Source organism: Neomonachus schauinslandi, chromosome 2 (genome assembly GCF_002201575.2).
Source record: "Neomonachus schauinslandi chromosome 2, ASM220157v2, whole genome shotgun sequence".
In the NCBI taxonomy this organism is placed as follows: Eukaryota; Metazoa; Chordata; class Mammalia; order Carnivora; family Phocidae; genus Neomonachus; species Neomonachus schauinslandi.
This window is the reverse complement of record NC_058404.1, coordinates 145515201-145529792: the sequence shown is the minus strand read 5'-3', so window position 1 is coordinate 145529792 and position 14592 is coordinate 145515201. Positions and strand designations below refer to the sequence as shown.

Sequence of the window (14592 nt, the reverse complement as noted above, 5' to 3'; positions counted from 1 at the left end):
GGTCATGATCCTGGAGTCCCGGGATCGAGTCCCACATCGGGCTCCCTGCTCAGCAGGGAGTCTGCTTCTCCCTCTGACCCTCTTCCCTCTCGTGCTCTCTCTCATTCTCTCTCTTGCAAAAAAAAATAAATAAATAAATAAATAAAATAAAATAAAAAATATTGTATTTTTTAAAAGGTTAGCTATGACCGACCCCTGCCCTTTAATATACATAACTAAGTTACTTGATAATTCCTTTTTCTCTAAAGGGCAAAATAGCGATCATTATTTTCAAATTAGTTAAGAATTTCTTAGTATACCACAGTATAAAATACATGCAGAAAAACTGCATTACCTTACTTTTGGATAGATAGTACTCTACTGTCGTGATTGATTTCAGTTAGTTGAACAGAGTGTGTATATGTGAATGAGTGTGTGTATATGTGAATGAGAGACAGAGACAGAGACAGATGAAGATAGAGATAGTGGCAGGGGGAGGCTTTGGTCAAAAATATGAAAGATTGGGATTAACAGGAATAAGTTTGGTTCATTATAGCTCTTATTTCAAATAATCAAAAGCTTAAATTTTTGTTGAAATTTCTGGGAAGTTCTTTAGAATAGGTTATTAGAGATTTACAATAGATCCTCTGTGGTATCTTACCACCTTTTAGTTTGAGATACTGTTTTACTGTTTGATATATATAATTCAAAAAAGCCCAAACAAAATATAACCAAACATTTCAGTCCTAAAATCCTTTAAATAAAGGCATCCTGTGGTTTAAAGACAAGAATAGTTTGAAACCAATACTTACTCATTCTTCAAATATTTACAAGTATGTAAAAGATACCACATACTGGGCTCTCAGATTACAAAGTTGAGTAAGACACACTCTATCACCCTAAAGACTTTAAATTAGTTCTCTACCAAATAGCAATACCTGGGGGTCAAGCAAATACCACAATCATCCATGTAATTTTTTCGGAAAGTCTATGTACTTTTTATGTAAAATCTCCTAATTTTATTTTATTTATTTATTTATTTTTTTTTTTTTTAAAGATTTTATTTATTTATTTGAGACAGAGAGAATGAGAGACAGACAGCATGAGAGGGAGGAGGGTCAGAGGGAGAAGCAGACTCCCTGCCAAGCAGGGAGCCCGATGCGGGACTCGATCCCGGGACTCCAGGATCATGACCTGAGCCGAAGGCAGTCGCTTAACCAACTGAGCCACCCAGGCGCCCCAAAAATCTAATTTTAGAAGTACTAATATCTACTTTTTTTTTCCCATCTAAAATACACTGTACGCACACTATCTCTGTTGGCCAGATTCAGCCTTGGGCCACCAGTTCATTTGCAACCTTTGGGATAGTTGGAGGAATCTAAGGGTAAGGTAAACAACACCTCACATAAAAAGAATGAGAAAAACAATTAAAGAAACAATCACTCACCTTCTTACAACTTCCTTCCATCCTTCTTCCCTTTTTTGTCCACGCTTAGGACTTGCTACTGTTAACTTCCCATTTGGAGAGGAAAGGGGAGATGGACCAGATTTTGTGCAAGTAGACAGAGAATTACTGGTTACTTCATTGATAGTCTCTGACAATCTTTAACAGAGGGAGGAAAATACATTAAATATAGAACAAATGTAGAATTTTAAATGAAAGAGGCAATCTATTACATAATTTTATTCTTTTATTTATTCTTGGATAAATATAGTAAACAAATGAGTAACTTATTTCTCACTTTTCAATATTTAGCATAACATGAAGAGTCAATTAGAGGTCAAAATTAGCAGAGCTGAATTATAGTAATAACCCCTAAGAAACCATAATCAATACTTTTCATGGGCTAAAATTTAACAACCAAAATAAAGAAGTTACATAGTAAAAATAATTTTATCTTTCATTTTTAACACAAAACTTCAAAAATAGCCTATTATTCCATTAAAATGAAATTGTGACTTCTTTAGCACAAAGACAACCCTTGTTTTGCCAGTTGTTAATTTGCCTTTTTTTACTGAAAAATTCAGCAACAAAGAATTTCATGATGATACTGTAAATAATAAAAATGAAGATTGGAACTAACTTTATTGAAGCCTTGCCAGAAACAGATTTTCTCTCTTCCTTTGGAAATGTAACCAGAACTGATGGCTGCTTCTTGCTGGTCATAGTGGTGGTCACCACAGCAGGTGAATGATTGTCACTCTTTCGGCTGCTGTTGCTGTTACTACTTTCATCACTGCAGCTGGAAATCCTCATGTTATCACTGTCCCCACTCTCGCTGGTACTGCTGCTCTTGGACTCTCCATTGACCTTCTCTGGCTGGCTATATGAGATTGGTAGTGGATCATCAAATATAATCTGAACATTTTCTGGAGTAATTTTATTTTTCCTGTTTTTCCTCTTTGAACTGGTTGTAGTTATGGTGTTATTTCTTTTACCATGGGAACCTGCCAAAGTTGTCCAGGTTGCAGATATACCTATGGTAGTAGTGGTTGTGGCACTTGGAGGCTCTGTCAAGACTTCAGGCTCATCTGTAAAAGTAGCAACACCAGCAATACCAAATTAGCAAGTTCTAAGCGTTTTTAGAGTATATTTAGCTTCAAGCACTTGAAGAACAATAAAGTCAGGAGTTACTTTGCAACTATTATCAATCATTCCAGCATTCATTAGTAATGAGACGGATATGACATCTATTCTCCTCTCTGTGCTCAAGTCCTAAACAATGTATAGTAGGCAGTTATAAAAAATATTTTGGGGACAATGTGGGAAATATGAATATGTACTGTATATTACATATATTATTAAATTTTATGGGTGTAATGTTACTGTGGTTACATAAAATAATGTTCTTTTTCTGGGAAATACATATTTAAGTATTTAGTGCTGATACTGCATGGGGTGTCCAACTTACATGTAATCTGTTCAAAAAGAGAGGAAAAAAGATAAACTAAATTAATGTGCCAAAATGTTATAGGAATCTAGGTGACAGACAGGTGTTCCTCATACTATTCCATAAACTTTTCTATAGTTTGGACATTTTCAAAATCAAAAGGCTGGAGGAGAGGGAAATTACACACAAACACACACACACACATTGCATATATATTTGGTGGTTTAAAAGCAATGGTTTCTCCTCACAATATCTTCATATCAAATAATTGTTTAGTTAGAATCTAGTTAAAATAATTCCCTCATTTTGAGAAAAAATCTAAATATGGTTAGAGTAACAAATGATATTATGGAATTACTCTTAATTTTTTAGGTATTATAAAAGGTATTGTGATTATATAAGCACATGTCATTCCTAGGATACGTGTTGAAGTTTTATAGGTGCAATGTCAGAATGTCTGCAACTTACTTTTAGACAGCTTAGAAATAATATACATATATATTTAGAGAAAAAAAAATAAAGCAAATATGGTAAAATGTTTGTTTTAAAAATCCAGGTGGAGGGTATTGAGGTATTCATTTTATCATTCTTTCAACTTGTCTGTAGCTTTGAAATTCTTCAAAATAGGGGCGCCTGGGTGGCTCAGTTGTTAAGTGTCTGCCTTCGGCTCACGTCATGATCCCAGGGTCCTGGGATCAAGGCCCACATCAGGCTCCCTGCTCCACAGGAAGCCTGCTTCTCCCTCTCCCACTCCCCCTGCTTGTGTTCCTGCTCTCGCTGTCTCTTTCTCTGTCAAATAAATAAATAAACTCTTAAAAAGAAATTCTTCAAAATAAAAAGCTAGGGAGAAGTCAATAAATGAAAATAGTGGATAAGTACTTCAAGGGCTTAATGACTTAGAAATCTACTTTTACCTTAAGTTATTGATATTTAAGGAAATATAATTTTGAATACAATGTATTACATGAATCAAATTAGATGGTAATTTAGAGAAAATACCTTCAACTTTATGTTTTTCTTTTTCTTGAGCAGCTTGGAGTTCAAAGTTCTCTTTATTTTTGGCTTCAATTTCTTCTAGTTTTCTTCTTTGTTCTTCCTTTTTCTTTCGTCTCTTTTCCTTTCTCTTTTCTCTTTTGGCAGCCAAAGCCAACCTCCGGCTTTCTTCTCTTAACTGTTAAAGGATCGATAAAACAGATTTACCTTGTAAAAAAAAGTTTTCACATAATGTCATTTTATCATAAGGGAACTAGAATACCATAAAATTCGAAGTCATCTAGTTCAATTTATTGTTTGATCAAGATCATAGTCAAATCACTGTAAAGAGAAAATAATATTTTTAAATGTCAAGATCAAATTAATGATAAAAAACAATCTAATTTTAAAACGGAAGAATGATACATAGCTTCTTAATCACTGAATAAATGTAAATTAAAATAAGTTACCCTGTTTTGTTCATTAATTCTGCAAAATTAAAAAAGATACCATATATCAACAGAAGTTCGGGCAAATAAGTTCCTTCCCATACTGCTGTGGGTATAAATATTTATATTTTAGGAAAGGTAATTCGAAAGCCTCCTATGAAAATTACAAACTGTTTATCCTAAGAATTTATTCTATAAAATGACCATAGTGAAAAAATAATTTCCACTGCAAAACTGATTATAATGGCAAGTGGAAACAGGTAAATCCATCAATGCCAAGGATAGGGGGAATAAATTAACAACAGTATACATTCATAAAATATGAGGCAGCCATTAAAAGTGTTATATACTTGGTAATATGCTCCCAAATTACACTGGTTAGAAGAAAAGAATACACACCGCAGACCAATGATCCCCCTTATTGGGAAAGGAACCCTTTATGCGGCTCTATTTGTAGAAATAGAGGAAAAAGGTGAAGAGGATACAAATCAAAGCTACTGACTACTAGACTGGGGGACTGGAAGAAGGGTAGCAGAAAGATGGTGGCTTTCAATTTTACTTAATATAAGTTGTTCATTGTTTCTAATTGTGAAAATGGTTACTTTCATAGTCAAAAAATTAAGAGTAAGTTTAAAAGTATAACATCTCTTAAAAGTGATGTTAACTATTAAATTTTCCTCTTTGATTCAGAAAGTAAGAAAATCATCTTCAAATGCTTTCATTTCCATGTCCTCTATTAAATTTTCCTTTGATTCATAAAGTAAGAAAATCATCTTCAAATGCTTTCCTTTCCATGTCCTCTAAAAGATGTTTTCAAACTATGTACTTCCTGCCCATAATCCAGTGTTCTGTGTATTATGTGTGTGTGTATTTTAAATATATGTATCAAAACAATGACACATAGTTTATGGAAAATGTCACAATATCCTAACTAATGAAACCAGAGCTCAAATATGGGCTCAAAAGGCAAATCAGACTTTGTTTCATTTTTTAAGATTTTTTAAGTTTTTGCTTTTGCTAGACATTCCTGCCTTTTCAAATTATCCCTGTTAGATACCTGAAAGGTTTTGTCCACCTTGAAAGCTTTTACACCCTGGGGCAGTGCACCATAATTACATTCTTTTGGATGAGAGAAAAATCTTTTGTTCCTGAAAAGGGTAATAATTAAAGAGAATCTGTAGAACACTGATACTTTCTCAGGCAGAGGGATTTCAGGAAAGAATACAAATGGGAAGTTAAAGATCTAAAAATTGTCTGCATGGTAGCCCTAGAAAGTTTTGCTAGTCCTCCAGAAGTAGACAAATTCCAGTCTGAAGACCAGTAAAAGAGCAGCTTTTCACCTTGCAGAAGGACTGAGAAGAAAACTGGTGACCTTCACTCCCTTACACAGGAAGAGGAATAATATCTGACTGAAGCGTTTGAAAGAAGGAAGTAAACATATGTGACTCTGCTCACTGGGCCTTGCTTAAATGGAGCTAGCTGCCTGCCCTCAGGAAACGTGCTTTCTATCTCTGAACTCCAGTGACGTTGTCCTGTCTGGATCTGACTTTGATGAAACGAACAGGTTAAGTGGAAGGGAAAGAGAAGGGTCTGTAGAAGTGGGGTGAAGGGTATGCCAAGAAAAATATTTTCAAAGCAACTGTGGCCAAATAAAACATTTTATCTATATCATGTCTGTGGGGACAGAAAAGCCTTAGGAAAGGTATACAGGGGATCAGAATAACAAGTGAAGTTTAAAACTTTTGGTTAAACCATGGGGTGCCTGGGTGGCTCAGTTGGTTAAGCGACTGCCTTTGGTTCAGGTCATGATCTCAGGGTCCTGGGACTGAGCCCCGCATTGGGCTCCCTGCTTGGCGGGAAGCCTGCTTCTCCCTTTCCCACTCCCCCTGCTTGTGTTCCCTCTCTCGCTATCTCTCTGTGTCAAATAAATAAAATCTTAAAAAAAAAAAAAAAAGAAAAAAAGACTTTTGGTTAAACCAGGATGGATTTTTAGATTTGCTGGATTTTTTTGTCTGGTGGTAGGAGGTCATTGTGACTGCTATCAAGGGGGAAAAGAACTATTTTAAGAATAGAAAAACTTAAATCAGAAAGCAGACCCATTTGGCCTAGATGTGGGTGGGGGTGATGGGCTAAGGTAGGTCTTAGTTTGTAGGTGCAGCTGGGTCTTAGGCATGCAAGTACCCTCAGGCCTTAGAGAGTTCCATCAGTGGAGGCTGGTCCTTTGACAATAATAAGTTTGGATTATCAGACTCATAGTATATGAGTTCAGCCCTAAAGGCAAGGTATTTACTCTCTAAATCTTAAAGTTCTATGGCTAGTATTTGGGTAATTCCACAGATGTACTAACCCTTTCAACTCACTAAAAAGTGGAGCACAAATTCAGAGATCCTAGGAAAACGCTTTCTGAAGGACAGATCTCAGACTATGGCTGTAAAAGAACCTACAAAGGCATGAAGGTATCTAAAAAAAATTAGGCAGAATTAAAAATATAGATACACATTTATTAAGAGGCATCATAAGTTTTTAGGTGGTATATAAAACTAACAATTAGATAAGATCACCAAAGGGAAAAAGTTATTAACTATATGAATGTGTATTTATGTGTGTGTATTATATGTGTAGGAGGGAGATATCCAAAGGAAGAGCAAATGAGACTTTAGGAAGGCATAATCAGATAGAGGAAGACAATCAAGAGAAGATGGCTTCAGTGAGAAGAGTTTTATGAAGGAAAGTGATCAACACTGATAAGTTTCATTAAGTATCAGTAAGAACTGAAAAGAGGTAATAAAATTTGGCAGTTAAGATGCCATTGGTGATCCCTTTATAGTTAGTTCACTGGAGTAGTGGAGGAGTAGGCAAGTGATCCTGGGCTGAGGACTATAAATTTTAAAAGTAGAGTCAACAAGACATAGATTATTCTCTTAAAATATCTGGAGAAGGAAAGCAAAATACTAAGTCTGAGGTAAAGTCTCATTATAATAGTTACCTTGATTAAGTTGTAGGCAGAGGGTAGGAGTTAGTGAAACTGCAGACACTAAAGATAAAAGAATATGCGGGAGGTGGTAACAACTGATACTAAGATCCCAAAGAGAACAGATGAAAGCAGAATAAACCATGAAGATTCAAGGAAGTCTGGAGGTACAGAAAACAGGGTTAGAAATTCAGTCTACATCCTCTATTCTTTCATGGTACAAACCTAGACCTCATTTCACTTACTGGGGAACTGCTATATGTTTCTGAGTATATATGGGGGAGGGTAGAGGCTTTGAAGAAAAGAGTCAAGTTGTAGAATAACCTCACTGTGGAAAAGGAAAAGGCCCTAACTCAACTGGTGATTTCTAATTGAGGTTTCAGGAAACAAAGTGATCTTTGAGAGTTAAACTTTTTAAGATGAGAATTTTAGAATCTGGGGAGAGGCAGTCCAGACTAAAGAAATACCATCTGCAAATTTACATATATGAAAGTAAACGAGATAATGCAAGCAGGAGAAAACCATAATGAGTGATGAGCCTGGAGAAGTAGTAAGCTAGGAGGACCTGAATGTTTGGCTTTTCCCATGCAGACAATGAAGAGAGACTGAAAGTTTTTGAGGAGGGTGTAAGGTAATCCCACCTGTGTATAAGAAAACTATGGGAACTGTGGAAAAGTTACATTGGAATGGAGAAGGATTAAAATGAAGGCAAAAGGTGACAGAGACAAAAATATTTATTTATATAGGGAGACCATTAAGAAGCCCACTGCAATACTTCAGGTGAGGAATGGTAACTGAGAGGAGAGGATGGAACAGAGGCTCATAGAGTGACTCCCAAAGCTCAATTAAAGGTAACGATGATGATGACAATGATATGGTTTAATATGTGGAGGGTTTAAATGTACCAGGCACTAGATTAAGTTAATTTACTGCATGAATTCATTTGATGGATATAGGGAATGAAATGAGCAGCTGAAAGTGATAGCAAGATTTCATTACTGACTCATGAGTAGTGATACCAATAACAGAAAAAGAGGTCAGGGAGGATCAGGGGAAGGGAAGGGCAGGATCCAACAAAAATTAATTGGTAATTTGCTATGTACTAAACATGGTTCTAGTCTTGGAACTAATCAGTAGACTAGATAAAATATCCCTACCCTCATGAAGTTTATAAAACGTAACATTTAGTTGGGTGGGAGGGGAGGCACACAGATGACAAACATAATAAATACATTACACAGTTTTCAAAAAGGTGTTAAGTACAATATAAGATACTAGAGAAGGGGAAGAGAAGTGTGTATATGGGGCCAGGTAAGGGGTTTTGATTTTGGAGTGGTTTTTTTTTTTTTTTTTGAGAGAGAGTGAGGAGGTGGGGTGGGGGCAGAGGGAGAGGGAGAAAGAACTTAACCAGGCTCACCGCCCAGCACTGAGCCCGACGCAGGGCCTGATCTTATGACCTGGAGATCATGACCTGAGCTAAAAAATCAAGAGTTGGATGTTTAACTGACTGAGCCACCCAGGAGTCCCAAGGGGTTTTGATTTTTTTTTTTTTTAAAGATCTTATTTATTTATTTGACAGAGAGAGACACAGTGAGAGAGGGAACACAAGCAGGGGGAGTGGGAGAGGGAGAAGCAGGCTTCCCGCGGAGCAGGGAGCCCGATGTGGGGCTCAATCCCAGGACCCTGGGATCATAACCTGAGCTGAAGGCAGACGCTTAACGACTGAGCCACCCAGGCGCCCTAAGGGGTTTCGATTTTAAACAGGGCGATCAGTGTAAGCCTCATGAAGGAAAGGCTTAAGTGAACGTTTAAAAGATTATAAGTATTTCAGGAAAAGAGGACAGCCAGTACATAAGCTTTATGTTCAAGGAGGCCATTGTGGCCGACACTAGTAGAAAATGACTTCCTAAGAGAGTATCAGAAGTCTTGATCACCTAAGGCCTGGCAGGGTGTTTTAAAGACTTTATCTTTTACTCTGAGAGAAATAGCACGTAGGGTTTGAGCAGAAGAGTGATACGATTTGATTTAAAGGATTTAAGAGGTTGGAGAATAGACTGCCAAGCACTGATGGAATCAGGGAGGTCAGTTAAATTACTACTGGGTAATACAGGTAAAAGACAGTATTAATGACTTGAACCAGGGTGAAAAGTGATTTAAAAAAAGTGACTAGGATTCTAGATATAATTCTAAGGCAAAGGTAACAAGATTTTCCAACACAGTGGAGGATAAGAAGGAATCAACAATGACTTCAAGGCTTTTAGCATAAGCAATTACAAGACAGAGTTGTGGGTCTGGGGTAGGCAAAGATCAGGAGTTGACATTTGGACACAACTATGAGATCTCTAATTGGTATCCAAATGGACAGGTTGAGTAGCTAGTTGGATATGAGACTGGAGTTTAGGGAAGAGGTCTGTGCTAAAGATATATATTTGGGATCAGCTGGTATATACTTAAATTTAAGAAGCAGAATGAGATGACCAGTGCACGAAGATGATCATGTAAAGAGCTAAGGGCCTTGCCAACTAAGGGAGGAGAAAAGGAGGAAGTAGTAAAGGAGACATAGAAGGACCATCCAGGGAGGCAGGAGAAAAGCCAAGAGTGTGCAGAGCAATGGAGATCAAGTGAAAAGAGTACATCAAGTGTTATTAGGCTTAGTGAGATAAGGATAAAGAACTGAACACTGCATTTGGCTACATGAAAGTCACTGGGGACCATAAAAGCAGTTTTGTTGGGGTTGTGAGAGTAAGAGCCTGACAGGAATAGATTCGAAAAGGATGAAGAATTTGGGGCACCTAGGTGGAAGAGTTGGTTGGGTGTCCAACTCCTGGTTTCTGCTGAGGTCTTGATCTCAGAGTTGTGGGATCGAGCCCCATGTTGGGATCCACACTCAGCATGGAATCTGCTTGGGATTCTCTCTCCCTCTCCTTGCCCCTTCCGCTTATGCTCTCTCTTCCTCAAATAAATAAATCTTAAAAAAATAAAAAAGGATGAAGAACTGGAAATAACTAAAATAGATGAGTTTGCTGTCATTGTTTAGCTGCAAAGGGGAGCAAAGGAATGGGCTTGTAGCTGAAAACTGGGAAGAGGGAGTTGGAGGAATCAAAAGGATTTTTAAGGCTGGAAACTAAGCTTATATGATGATAAGAATGACCCAAGAGAAGAAGAAAAATGATATAGGACAAAGAAAAAAGAACTGCCACAATGTTTTTGAGTAAGGGAAACCAGATCTAGTTCACTAGATGGACTGGTTGCAAAAAGTTTACTTAGTAAACGGGAGGAAGAATATGGATAGAAATTCGTGGGTGGGGAAAGTCTGACAGTTTACTTCTGATGCTTCAGTTTTCTCACTGATGTAGAATGCAAGGTCATTAACTGAGGGTGAAGGAGAGGATGTATTGGAAGTCAGAGGATAACAGAAAAAGTAATAATGGTCTAGACGAGTGGGAGAATGAATTAAATTAGGGAAATACAGTATAACTACTAGGCAGCATTAAAGAATTTATTGTCACCCATTTAAAGTAAAATTCATCAACAGGGTTGAATTCTTTTTCCTACACATTTAGTTACTAGGATACAGGTAAGAATAAGAAGAAAGAAAAGAGTAAGGAACAGCAAAGAGTGGTAGGATAGATGAATCCTACAATATATTGGTAGGCAGTGTTGTCTGGATTGTTGGAGGGGGAATTCCAGAGGGAGTAAAGCTGAAAAGATGATCAGAGAATGAAATGTATAAAATTAAGATCGTGGAATTGGCATATTAAAAGCTTCAGGTGATGGCAAAAAAACCCAACTGAAAACATCTAATAGGAATATTTTAAAAATATACCCTATACAGCTCCCTAAAAGGTAATGCAAGTTTACAAAGGAAAAAGTAGGGGAAGAAACAATAAGTAATAAAGTGGAGGGGTGAAACAAATATATCAAAAACACAGACCAACAATATCCACTAAGGATACCAACAGCCATGAGTATAACCTAGTCGTTAATACCCTAAAAGAAGAAACAATTAACTGCAAGAGAATTCCACAGTTTGACCAGATAAAATGCTCCAAAGCAAGGATTCTTTCACATAATAAATGCTCAGTAAATAAATGTTTGCTGAACAAGGATAAGGGAATCTGATAAATATAATGGGTAGTATTTTCAGCAGCAGTTTTTATAAACCTATTAACCCAAATTTTCAAATTAGGAAGGCTGATCAAATAAGCACTTTTATATAAGCAATAAATTACCTATACAGAACATGCAACTTAGACCAGACAAAACCAACTCCAGTGATGTTCCTAAATCAGATATGGTGGAGCCAGAATACACTGTTTCAAAGGCAAAAAAAAAAAAGTGTATTTCCCCAGATACAAGTCATAAGTAAAAAGTGAACCAAACCCTATCAGATCTCAGTCTGATAATTTTTATTTTTTTAAAGATTTTATTTAATTGACAGAGAGACACAGAGCAAGAGAGGGAAGACAAGCAGGGGGAGTGGGAGAGGGAGAAACGGGCTTCCTGAGGAGCAGGGAGCCTGACACAGGGCTCGATCCCAGGACCCTGGGATCATGACCTGAGCTGAAGGCAGACGCTTAACGACTGAGCCACCCAGGTGCCCCAGTCTGATAATTTTTCAAATAGAAATACTGGTCTAGAAGGTGAGAAAAACCTCCTCTGTAATCTAGAATTTTATCTCTACACCACCCCTATTCAAAACTGTAAAGTACCAGTGCATGCAAAAGAATCAATTTACATCTAATTAGTTTATTTATTTTTATTTATTTTTTTTTTTTAAAAGATTTTTATTTATTTTTTGACAGAGAGAGAGAGAGAGAGAGACAGCGAGAGAGGGAACACAAGCAGGGGGAGTGGGAGAGGGAGAAGCAGGCTTCTTTGCCGAGCAAGGAACCCGATGCGGAACTCGATCCCAGGACCCTGGGATCATGACCTGAGCCGAAGGCAGATGCTAAATGGCTGAGCCACCCAGGCGCCCCTAATTAGTTTATGATTAAGAATTATTTATCACTTTGAGTTTTAATATTGTGGAAAAATATGAAATGACATTTGAAAGAAGTTCCTTTTGACTTCCTTTAAATCTGAGGTTCTTGAAAGCATTAACATCAAAGTTAAGAAATATTGCAAAGAATTCAAGGAAATGACACTTGCGTTGTTGATAATAGTAGGAAAATATTCTAGAAGTATCAAATTTAAAATATATTGACTCAAGTGAAGAAACTTATTCTATAAAAATAAAAGCACCAAAATATAAGGAAATATGTATAAGGATTTTCATTGTAACATTATTTGTAGTGACAAAAAACTGGAAACAAACTTACTACGGAGTATATTCTGCAGTTATTTAAAGCACTATCAACTGACAATATCCATCAATTACTGGGAGAGGGAAAAGCAAGTATTAGAGTAATGTGTTCACATGATTCTTTTTTTTAAAAAAAGTGCACCATCTCCATATGTGTGAATATTCATTCGCTCAAGAATTACCTATTGAGCGCCTATGACATACGAGGCACCATTTTGTGGTACATGCATTGTAGTGGTAGAGTCAAATAAGATAACTAAATAAAATACAGTATTTAGAATGTTACACAGTGAAAATAGAGAAGGGAAGAAGAGTAGTAAGAGTGTTTGTGGAAGGGAGACTAAAAAAAGAGGCAAATGAAGGGACATTTAAGGCAGACGGCACAGAAAGAGCAAAAAGAGGATGGTCAGTATGGATGGAGCTAAGTGACCAAAGAAAGTAATAAAAAATATATATATAAGATCCTGGAGGTGTAAGAAGTATCGTGGGTGGGCAGATCACGTACATTCTTAAAAGGTAATTGTAGAGGTGTAGACTTCAGTTACCATACCAGGTTTTTAACTTTCGTTAAATGTTACAATGGTGACATATGTTTTTCTTTAGTTATCTTTGCATATTTCAGTTTAAACTGAACACATTGTAATAAAGAAAAAAACTGAAGTTGATTGAGAACAGATATTTTAAAAAAGATGTCTCCTATAAATTGCTTCCTGACTTTATAATCTACAGGTATGCAATAAATTCCTAGATGTATTTACTGTAATGTATAAATATCAAGGCATGAAAAAATTACAGATTTTATGTAAAATCAGATACGTATATCTCAGCTATAGAAAGGATGCTTTCTAGATTTATAAAAATGCAAAAAGAAACAGTATCATGAAATAACTTAGAGACAGGAGAGTTCTAAGATGTAAAAATAGGAGAGTAATGCCAAAACAGGATATTATAATACTTTGGGAACAAAGAACCAAGAGGTAGGTTATGTTCAATTAAGAGTGGGAACCTGGGAATTTGGAATGAAAAAAAAAAACTGGGTTCAAACCCTACTATAGTGTAAGCAAGTTACTTAATTTCCCACAGATTTAGTTTCTCCATCTGTAAGAGGAAGGTAGTAATATTTTTTAGTGAGAAGACTAAAATAATACATATTTTATCATACAACTTGGTCTTATTATATTGCTTGGTATTTAGTAGGCATTAAATAAGTATAAGACTGAATATGAAAACAGGTCAAGTAATTGTTATAATGATTATAAATATCTACCTCTCAATGTGCTCACATTCTTTTAAAATTTCAAAATGGCCAAAAAAGCTAATTTGTTTGATCGGAATTTAAACCAGATCTTTTTAAATGAAGAACCTCCAATATTAAATATATTTTCTAAAAAATAAGTGTATTTTCACATTTAAATTAGAATAAAATCTTTAAAATAATTCATTTTTTGTTTATGTAAGTTGAAATTTATAGTTTAACAAAGTCAGCAAATACAGTAAAAAAGAAGGGAACTGACTCAAGTCAAAAAGTTAAAATTATCACTGGATAGCCTTTATAAATTTAAACAGTACTTGTTAAGTTTTGTAGCAGTTAAAAAATTTTTATAGCATTTTTAACCTTTTTATAAAAGATGAAATATGGCAGAATATGTATTCCAATTCTCCTCCTGCTGTGATTACTATTTGTATTACATTCTAGAATATAGAGTCACTGATAGGAAGGGGGAGAAAGGAGCTACAGGATTGTCAAAACCACATGTTGTTTATAGTATTTTACTCCCTATGGAAATAGATGGGAATGATGCTGTTCTACCTGAAAGAGAAAAGTATAAGACAAATCATCCATTTAAAAAATGTACTCATTAAACATTCCACCAAGTGGTTGTAATTCACTGGTTGGTTATGTGATGGTAATGCATTCGGTACGTCTGATAAATCTGTTGGCAATAAATTACAAGGTCTAGGATCAATGAAAGATCAATTTGGATGGGGATTAAGAGATCATTCATTGAGGTAAGACTAAACTTG

General features: G+C 36.0%; 1 protein-coding gene across 3 annotated transcripts in view; it reads right to left on the bottom strand.

The window, feature by feature from the left end:
- The window catches only part of ANKRD17 (ankyrin repeat domain 17), a 161814-nt gene that overhangs the window by 18495 nt on the left and 128727 nt on the right, over window positions 1-14592 (bottom strand). For all 3 annotated transcript variants that reach the window (XM_021702451.2, XM_044912929.1, XM_021702452.2), the window contains 3 exons: window positions 3870-4041; window positions 2064-2511; window positions 1427-1582 (listed from right to left, as the gene is read on the bottom strand). In XM_021702451.2, the coding sequence (XP_021558126.2) occupies window positions 1427-1582; window positions 2064-2511; window positions 3870-4041 (776 nt within the window). The remainder of the gene's footprint in view (window positions 1-1426; window positions 1583-2063; window positions 2512-3869; window positions 4042-14592) is intronic.